Here is a 10,717-nt window from a genome sequence, read left to right on the forward strand (position 1 = left end):
CCATGCGTCGGGGAATACTCCCCTCGCCAGCATGTCATCGATAATCTTCGCGAAAATCTGTGGCCAGCGTTCGATAAATCCCTTCGTGAGCTCTGGCGGGATGCCGTCCGGGCCAGAGGCCTTCCCGGTCGCCATTCGTTCCGCCGCCTGGAGAACTTCTTCTTCGGTTATTCCCGGTATGCTCCCGTTGTCCACCACTGATTGTGTGTATCCCCTCTCAAACGCTCCGTAGGTGGGGAAGAGCTCCCGTACGGCGGCGTCGACAACGTCCTGGGGGACCTTCAGTCGTTTCTGTCCGATTTTCTCACGGATTATCCTGTAGGATCGTCCCCAAATGTCTTCTCGAAGACTCTCGCAGACTTCTTTCCATTTAGCCTTTTTCTGTTCAAGATTCAAGATCTCTCTCATTTATTCTCTCTTGAGTGCGTCGTACGTGATTTGGTAGTCTGCAGCTGCTTGGGGGAAAATATCGATGTGGCGTCGTGCACGGACGAGTTTCCTACGAGCTTTGTTGCAGAGCTGCCTTTTCTTCGCGATCTCTGCGGTCCACTAGTATGCTGGTTTTCTATTGCCCATGTTTCTGGGTTCTGCCGGAGAGGATTCGCTGCGTGTTCCGTTCAGTATGTTTATCACGGTCTCTGCATTCACGGGACTTCCGTTCCTTTGGACTCCTCCGCATTTTTCGCTTATCGCTCTATGGAAAGCTTGCTCGTCTAGCCGTTTCGTCCTGAGTCTCGGTTTTTGCGATACCGTTTCTCCAGTCGTTGATACGGTGATCGCTGAGCGATTCGATGCTTTCGACAACTCGCCAGTCCTCGACAAGCTGGCCGTGACTCAACATGGGAAGGTCTATGAAGGTCTCAGTCTCTCTTCTCCTCGACGAATTTTCGGCGCTCCACAACGCAGTCGAGGCGGCATTGAAGTCCCCAGCTACCATGATCCTGTGTCTGGGATTCTCTCTAACAACGGGTGCTATCATGTCTAGGTCTTCTGTGAAATGCTCTAGCGTGCTATTTAGAGAGAAGTAGCAGCAACTTATTTGTAGTAGCCTTGAGCACCATTTTTGTTTTTGTTGGATTTGTTCTTCTTGGATTGTATCGTCACCCAGGCTCCTGTATAGATGTCTCTGGTCGCGGGGCTCTCCGCTTGTTGCTGCTCAGCTGCTTGTCCATGACGTGCTTCGATGGTTCCTGAAGAAGTTCCCGGATTTCTTCGGTCGGCGCCTCGATTGCCCCTTGTTGCGGAGCCATCGTTGTTTTCTCTGCTGTGTCTCCCTCCCCGCTCTCTTGATATCCTCGAGGGCCTTTCTGTACCCCGGGCACGCTGAAGAGTACGCTGTGTGTCCAGAGAGAGGCTTCGCATCTGTGGCAGGATTGCTTGGTCGACTTACATTCTCTCCTAAGATGGCCCTCTTCTCCACACTTGTAGCAACTTTGATGTCGGTCCTGATTTCCTCAACCTTGATATCTCCTTCATCTTGTAATCCAAGCATCGTGCGTATTGTGGTTTCCGCTTCTCTCTCCGACGTGGTGGGGTCGAGGTTATAGACCGCGACTGTAGCTGCAAGGGGGGGCTCCTTCATAGTCGTTCCGAGTTGCATCTCTGTGGCTATGTTATTCGCGAGCCTGGTCTGGCCTCCCTTTCTCCTTTCCTCCCAGCTCCTTCGGATCCATCTTATCTTTGAGTCTCTTTATCACGACGGCGGAGCTCTGATTCCCTGTTCCGACGAGAAGCGAGCCCTGGAGGGTCCTTCTCTTCGGTGCGTGTTTATACTCAGCCCGCGAGTCTTCCCGTGTCTTTTTCACGTAGACCTACGTCATAATCTGCGCTCAGCGAACCCAGCGAACGGAAGTCGGCGGACGCTTGGCGCGCGCCTGAATCTTCTATCTTTCTTCTATCTATCTTCTATCTTCTATCTATCTATCTATACTAATAAGGCGCGACCGCTCTCTGCTGTGAACGCGATTCAATTCGACACCGGTCCACCGATTGGAACGAAACTTCCGCGATCCATACGTGGGGGTCCGAATGATGTGTTAGGCAGGGTATCTGGACGATCAACAGCGTCGGACACAGCTTACGGCTCACGCGACCAGCAGATCAATAATGAAGTTTCACATCTCTATAGAATCACGATACGAATACGAATCTATGCTGAATAATGAAGCGTAGACAACGGGAGTCTCTGTGAGGAGTCTTCGAAATACTGAGACGCGTCAAATTTGCTGTCTCTACATCGACCGAAGCAGCGACTCCATTTTACTCATTCAGGGAGGAGTGCAGTTCCGCATCCGTAGATTGAGCCACGCAAGAAGCGTTCGACTCTGGGACGTCCCCTTCCCTCGGGAGCGAGAAGTCGACGCCTACGTCAAGTGAGCGGTGCGGGTGCTAACTCGAGGGTAATGTTTAGTCGAAAGAGGAGCGCTTCGGCGCTAGACACAAAAAGTGATTACGATTGTATTAGTGTCGACATCGCACAGTTTCCGCCTTCTGACCATAACGATCCGGGAGAGTTTGATATGGAGAGCCAACCTGACGACCGAGTTGGAACTCAGTCACGAATGCGTCGATCAGCGAATCTGCGGCTCGCAGCTTTCAAGTATGATGCCACCAACCCGTATTCTGAGCATAAGCAAATTGTAATCGGTCCCATGGATCGTAGGTGTAAATTTTGTGCTGCTATGAAATTTTCCAAGGAAGCTCCAGGAATGTGTTGTAAGAATGGATCCCTTCACCTGACACCATTTGAACCTCCTCCGGACGAACTCCGGGAGCTTCTGTCGGAAACAACTTCAAACTCGAAGCATTTCCTGTCGAACATCAGAAGGTACAACGCGAGCTTCCAGATGACTTCCTTTGGCACCACTTCTCCCTTGCCTGGACCCTTTATCTCGACTACGTTCAAGATTCGAGGGCAAGTTCATCATAAGATCGGTTCTCTGCTTCCACCTTCAGATACGAAATTTTAGCAAATCTATTGTATGGGGGACGAAGGCGTTCAAGTCAAGGAACGTTGTTCCCTAATTCCAAAATTACGGGAGAACATCGTCGGTGTTCTCCAGCGATGTCTGACGCGACATAACGTCCTGATCCAAGAATTCAGAACCCCCTTAGATAGGATGCTCAATGATGAATTCAAATTGATTATCAGAGCTGATAGACGTCTGTGACGGGCGTTCCCGTCGGTTATTGAGAAGTCGGGGATTCTCTTGATACAGGACGAGTCCGCGCCGCGCACGTTGTTATCAGCATTCGAGCGCACGAGAGACCGTCCGCGCCAGTCGATTGAGAGAGTGACTGTTGTCGGCGAGCGACTCTTCGATGACGTCACGACTCTTGGATCGCGTGGCGTGGATCGAGTGACAGAACGCGTTCGAAATATCGGCTCCGTGCGAGCGGACTCGTCTGAGATTTATTTAACGAAGGATAATCTAATCCGACCCTGAGGTCGCTCACGAATAGATACTGCACGGCATGTATGGAATCATAATGAAGTTGCCCACTTATCGTCAGCTCGATTGTATGCAGTGTTCGTGGGAGTTACTGAAGCCGTGTGAGGTGCCTGTGTGTATGTATGACTCTTGCTCGGCGCTGTGCGCTCCGGCCACCTGGTGCCACAGACGTCCGCCGGGAGAGCATGGAAGGCGCTTCAGCGCACCTGTTGTCGATGAGATAGCAGTGGTGATTTCTGCCGAAATGGGTGATTCGCGAGACATCGTGCTGCATAAACGCGATGATAAGCTAAAACGGATCGCAGAGACTCATCGATCATACGACGCGCTTCAATACGCCATTCTCTTCCCCCGGGGCGAGGATGGCTATTATTTCGAAATACAGCTCATTAATCCTCGCACCCGGAAACCTCGAGAGCCGACAGAAAAGATCTCATCGATGGCATTTTATGCGTACAGAATAATGGTGCGAGACGATCAAGAAAACTATCTCCTCAAGTGCTGTCAGCTTTTCAACCAGTTCATCGTAGATTGTTACGCCAAGATAGAAGGAGAACGTCTTCGATTCCTAAGACTGAATCAATGCAAAATACGGTCGGAGAGCTACATTCATTTGAAAGATGCCCTGGCGAAGAACGGCAATCTCGATAACGTTGGCCAGCCCTGCATTTTGCCATAAACTTTCATCGGCAGTCCGAGACAAATGCATGAGTATACTCAAGATGCGATGACCTACGTCAGACACTACGGAACGCCGGATCTTTTCATCACATTCACATGCAACCCGGCATGGGATGAGATTCAAATGCTGCTCTCAGATGGTCAGAACCCTAGTGATAGACACGATCTCATCGCGAGGGTGTTCCGTCAGAAACGAGCGAGACTACTCGCTACCATCAAAGATTGTTGTATTTTCGGCGACGTTCGGTGCTGGATGTACACAATCGAATCTCAGAAACGGGGCTTACCCCTTTCCCATAATTGGATTTGGTTGAAAGAAAAGATCACCCCTGTTCAAATCGACCAAGTGATATCAGCAGAGATTCCCGACAAGAATTTAGATCCAGAGCTGCACCGAATCGTCGTGCAAAGTATGGTGCACGGTTCCTGCGGCAGCAAAAATCCATTCTCCCCCTGCATGGATCAGGAAAAGAAGATTTGCACGAAAAATTACCCGCGATCACTGATAAAATACACTCACACTGGACGTGATGGGTATCCCAGGTACCGACGTAGATCCGTCCATTTGAAGCGGGGAATAGCGGAGTCCGAAATTGACAACTCCTGGATTGTTCCCTACAGTCCACTGCTTTCAAAGATGTTCGGAGCTCACATTAATGTGGAATATTGTAAAACCATTAAAGCCATTAGATACATCTGTAAATACGTAAACGTAAAGCATAAAAAGGGTCTGAAAGGCGGAAGCAATGACGAGATCACGCAGTACCAGTTCGGGAGATACATCTGTGCCAATGAGGCCGTATGGCGGATCCTAAGTTTCCCCATCCATCAACGGTATCCTACTGTCTTACATCTTTGTGTGCATTTGGAAAATGGACAAAAGATGTACTGCACTGCTAACAACGTCTACGATAGTATCCAAGAACCCCCGACAACTACGCTCACGGCATTCTTTGATTTATGCAAAGATGATGCCTTCGCTCAAACTTTGATGTTCAAAAAGAAGTTCGAGAAGCGTAAGAAATCTTCTGACGCTCTGGGCCGGGCTTACATCGTACATCCTAACAGCGCGGATGCTTCTATCTTCGGATGCTACTACATAACATCCGAGGACCAAAATCATTCAATGCTCTGAAAACCATCGACGGAGTCTTATACGAAACTTTTCATGTCAGAAATTGGGATTACTAGAAGCTGATGAACAATGGGAACGCACGATGCATGAAGCGCAACAAACGACATTCCCGAATCAATTGAGGAATTTATTTGCCATCATTCTCACATGCTGTGACCCATCTGACCCGTCCAGCCTATGGGAAAAATTCAAAGATTCCATGACTGAAGATATCTTTCTACAAATACGAAGGGAAAATTCGATTCCGGATTTATCTTTCTCTCCTGAAATGTATAACCGCACGCTTATCCCCTTGGAAGATATTTGTCTCCAGATGAACAACAAAACGTTAGACAGAGTGGGCCTCCAAAGCCCTCGAAGAGAGTCCAATATGTCGCTGGATGCGGATTATTTCCGCGAAAAGAATTTCGACACCGAAGCACTCAAAGATCACGTTCAGAGTACGGGGTCTCTGATGAACCCAGATCAGAAGATAGCCTACGACCTAATAATGATGAAAATAGTAGGAATGCAGCAGGGAATCGTGTTCCTCGATGCTCCAGGAGGAACTGGTGAAACATTCCTCACAAATCTACTCCTAGCCGAAATCCGCAGCAAAGGTGGCATGGCACTAGCGATGGCGTCTTCGGGGATCGCCGCGACTTGGCTGCACGGAGGTCGAACCGCACATGCGACATTGGAACTACCCCTGGATATTGCTAAACAAGATTTTCTCGTTTGCAACATAAGCAAGCGTAGTGGCATGGCAAAAGTGCTGGAATCTTGCAAGCTAATCGTATGGGATGAATGCACAATGGCACATAAGAAATCCCTGGAGGCTTTGCACAGGACGTTACAAGACATCAGGGGAAATCATTTGCTTATGGGAGGAGTCCCAGTCTTACTATGTGGCGATTTTCGACAGACTTTGCCCGTGATTCCAAAGGCGACACCCGCGGACGGAATCGCTTGCTTGAAAACATCAGTACTTTGGCGGAGCGTTGAAGTTGTTCATCTGAGACAGAACATGAGAATCACTCCTGGACTATCTGATTCAAATGACTTCGCTTCCAAATTCTTACACATCGGCGAAGGACGATTGCCCTCTAACGAGGACGGATCCACGACCCTGACAGCGGATCTCTGTCATCTGACCGACACATTGGAGGAACTCCTCGAGCGAGTTTATCCCAGCATAGCGGTGAATCACCTAAGTCACGAATGATTAGGCCAAAGAGCAATATTGGCCCCGAAGAATGACGTCGTGGACGATATAAACTCAATGGATTCGTATTTCGTGCGGTGGGCTCGCGTAGGTAGCATTCCCGCACGGGCCAATGCCAAGAGTGCGCTGCCCCGGCCGTTTGTGTACAAGCCGCGTGCATTCATGCCTCTCTCCTTCCATTCTCTGTAGAACTCCAAGCTTGATTTGGATCTCATCGATTCCGACCAGGTCTCGCTCGACCTCTCTTTGATACGTTTCTCCACCGTATCATTGAAAAGCGTGATCTTCGCGCTCTGATCTCCCCGATATTCAAGGGGGATGTCCGAGCAGCCGAATCTCGTTTCCATGGAGAATGCTCAGATGAAATCTCTTCCCGTCAACTCCGACCCCAATTCACAGTCCTCGACCTATCCTCATCGGATGATGGCCTCTGATGATGGCGAGGTACTCCACTCGGCAACTCAAGTCCAAATCAGGCTTGCACAATAAAACAATGTCATTATGTCAGATATACAGATATCCATGAGCTGTCTTCACTCCATATCCGATTCCCGAGGTTTAGAACAAACTATGCAGACACTAGAAAGCGTCAGGAATGAATGCCCAACATCAGACGTCGGAACGATCGTCGAGGCATCGTCTCCCACAAGTCGCCACGATTCTGATCGGCTGAGAAGTCGCATGATAGACGGCCGTCTCACTAATCGCCGCTTGCGGACCACAACACTACCTGCTGAGTAGAGTAGCTACACAGTCTCGGGATCATGGGGATCGTGTGCTCATGCTAAACCTCCGCGTTCGAGACATTCGCCTTGCCTCAGCTATGAGAAAGCTATGAATACAAGGTAGGCCTCAAATCGCCTCGGCGACTGCCGTTCCGCAGATTCGTAGGTCTTCGCCTCGTCGTTTTTTTTTTTCGGATTCGGCGCGGTCATCTCCGATGCACGTCACTTCCGTTACACCTCCCGTGACGATCGAGTAGATTCGAGCCATCGGGATAATAAGAGTCATAAGTGCATCCTGATCTCCGGGATCATGACGGTCACCTTCCTCAAAGAGCTGCAGAGACAAAGTATATGCCTCAACTAGGTTCGGCGACTGCCGTCCGGCAGATTCGGAGGTCTTCGCCTCGCGTATTTTCAAATTTGGCGCGCTGTTCGCCGATGCACGTCATTTCCGTTACATCCACCGTGACGGTCTTCTCAACCGATGGGGTCTATAGGTGAAAGCAATGACGTATTTCTACGTCAAAAAGAAATTGAGTCTCTTTATGGCCTCCGAGTATATGTTGACTGCGGCCATCATCGATAGAACCATTCTGAACCATCGTGATGAGTCCATTGCACTGATCTTTTCTCAACCATTCATTGAGAGCGCAAATCCTTACTGGTATCGGAAGAGGACAGACTGTTCTAATTCCGCGTGTCTGCAATGTATGCATGTCTGTATGCAATGTATACCAATGAGACCTTCCGATTCGCCATATCAATTAAAGAGACTTCAATTACCACTACGAGCCGCTTTTGCAATGACGATCAACAAGGCGCAGGGTCAGTCAATCCCGCACTGTGGAGTGAGTTTGCAATCTCAATGTTTCTCTTACGGGCAACTCTACGTTGCTTTTTCGAGGGTCGGCTCCCCGGACAATCTTTCTGTTCTTGCACCCGGGAGACAAACCCGCAACATCGTGTATCGAGAAATTTTATGCTCATGATTCCCACCACAATACCCCAATTTCCGAGCCTTGATATTCGACTGAGTCGGCAGATGGTGATGACTGATGGCTAAACCCGACATTGAAATGATCAAAATGATTCCAATAAGGATACGAATGTTATGGAAATTTCCTCAAACATTTCCGATATATGAAGAAGAGTTCTTGATAGGACAATTTCTAATATTCGCCATAATTCCTCGTCCACCCATCTCATATAACGAACCAACGATTGAGGAGCGAATCGATCAAGAAAACGAAGCGTGAATCAGATTCCAGGCAGGTCATCTCTAAGCAAGATCGATTCCACACCGTGATCAGGATGGAACGTAACTTCGAGGACCGCGCCGATGATGCTTCCGACCATTTCGACCTCTCTTCGGAGGATGGACGCACCACCGATGACACTGAAGACTATTCTTATGACGACGATTCACGAAGCCCACGGTCAACTACTGAAGACTGTTGTGAACTCAGAACAGGAATAGTTCGACTGCTCATAAACGCTTTCAAGTTAATCGTGCTTATTCGAAAGGTCTTTCGAATAACGCGCCGATAGTGTCAATCGAAACCAGTCGAGTATAATCTCTATCTCTATATATAAAAATCTCCGCAGGTTTTCTATGTTACCTATGCTCGCCAAAACTGCTGAACGGATTCTTATTAAACTTCACAACATTAACCATACCCAATGCGGGATGGTTTGTGGACGGTCAAAACCCGGATTTTTATTCCCCAAATCCCCCAACTTTGCCTTTTGTCTCAGTGGGCTCAACATCGTCGTCTTTTCCTGCGCTACTTGAGCGGTACAATCTGCTTTAGCCAGCGGCTGACGGGTAATGAGCAACTCTCTGCGCCAAGTCAGGGCGAATCAGCCTTGCGAGTAGCGTGCAATTGGTTTTCGTGGACAATTTCAAGGTGAGTCGATATCGCCTTTCGTTGTGGAAAACAACTAAATTCATTTGCGTTATTCCATTGGGGGGCTTGATATCGGTCGACTTCTCGTACAGCATGCCACCCAAGCGTCCATCTATCGGTCGTGTGACTCTTCGAGCTTCGAAACGAAGGTTATCACTTGCGTCCGAGACTGGCGCTCAACGTAGAATTCGGTTAGAGACTATGCGGGTGCACGCGCTAAATGTCTATCGTAACGAGACAGTGGAACAACCCGGGGCGAGTCGAGAGATACAGGGGAAAAACTTGCCAAAAGCGAAGATAAACAATACCAGGATCGAGGAGATCTTAACAACGGAAAACAACACGCTCATTGATATCATTGGAATCGTCTACGACATCGGACCACCACAAAACCTGTCATGCAGAGATGGGGTTATGCGCACGAAACAAACGTACGAATCGTGGACGACACGTTTCGTGTCGTGAATCTCGGGGTCTGGAACAAGTCTCACAGTTTCGCAGAAACCGAGGGTAAGAGCATTGCGATAACAAATCTTGTGGTTCGCGAATATGCTGGAAAAAAGGTCCTAACCACGAGCGACAGCACAATCATCAAGACTGAAGAAAACGACGGAGACATAAAGAGACTCCAAACTTGGTGACATCGTGAAGGCCAGTATCAGGAGTTCCGCGAACTGGGAATATCGAAAGCATCGTCATCATCGACAATGAATGAGAGCGCACGCAGTGAGACAGATCGAGCGTGAAAACAAAATGGAAAAAGGTAAAGCCAAGAATTTCGAGGTTGCGCGAAATGATGTAGCAAGCCGGGTCAAGCAGACCAGAGTACAAGAAACAAAAGGAAAATACAGTGTTCCTCGGAAACTATCCCAAGACGGGAAAGAGCGACACAGAAGAATAAGTTAAAAATGATAATAATCATTAATCATCAGCTTGACAAATTCCAAGGTTAGCGATGTAAAGCAACGATCCGCTCTCGATGAATAAAATCAAGCTGAAAACCGATCACTGTTTGATTCAAGCTGAAAGCCTATATTGGATGAAAATTCGGGGGGTTTAAACGAAAATACAAGCGGTACTAATGGTAAAGCTGAAAGCATGTATGCTCCGAGCCGCAGCGAAGCGCGGCAGGGTACAGGGAAATTTCACGTCGGAAAACTGATCACAAAACTCTGAGAGAAGGTGTATTTCCAATGTAGAGTTCTGCAATCAATACATGATAGCAACCGTATCGGGAGGAATTCTTTAGGCGAAGATACACGGGCGACGACGCTCCGACGTCCGGTACGTCAGCTTCACCTCTTAAATGGCTCCGAAATCCGGGACCTTCTTCTAGAGCGGGCTTTCGTTTTTCCGGAAGCTCTGGCAGAGCGTCATCTATCAGAAAGCGCTAACTTCGAAGATGCGGCTGATCTTGGGAAAATCGCGGTAATATGCTTTGAGCCGCAGCGAAGCGCGGCAGGGTACGCTAGTAATGTAAATAAAATCAGACACTCGGGACCAGACGCACAGTCAGTCGGTTGTCCGCAGATTTCAAAATTCAGCTGTTATAAATTTCTCCCGGATAACTTCTATAACTTCTTTGGATTGTCTATATATACGTAATGTGGTTT

At 48.6% G+C, this 10,717-nt stretch overlaps 1 protein-coding gene across 1 annotated transcript; it reads left to right on the forward strand.

Moving 5' to 3' along the window:
• Nucleotides 1-3,696: 3,696 nt before the first annotated feature.
• On the forward strand, nucleotides 3,697-6,472 carry LOC100897950 (uncharacterized). Its single transcript, XM_003737370.2, is given in 2 exon segments — nucleotides 3,697-5,149; nucleotides 5,568-6,472. Coding segments are annotated over 2 exon segments (2,358 nt in total).
• The last annotated feature ends 4,245 nt before the right edge of the window (nucleotides 6,473-10,717 follow it).

The sequence above is a fragment of the Galendromus occidentalis genome, unplaced genomic scaffold, assembly GCF_000255335.2.
Source record: "Galendromus occidentalis unplaced genomic scaffold, Mocc_1.1 scf7180000075508, whole genome shotgun sequence".
In the NCBI taxonomy this organism is placed as follows: Eukaryota; Metazoa; Arthropoda; class Arachnida; order Mesostigmata; family Phytoseiidae; genus Galendromus; species Galendromus occidentalis.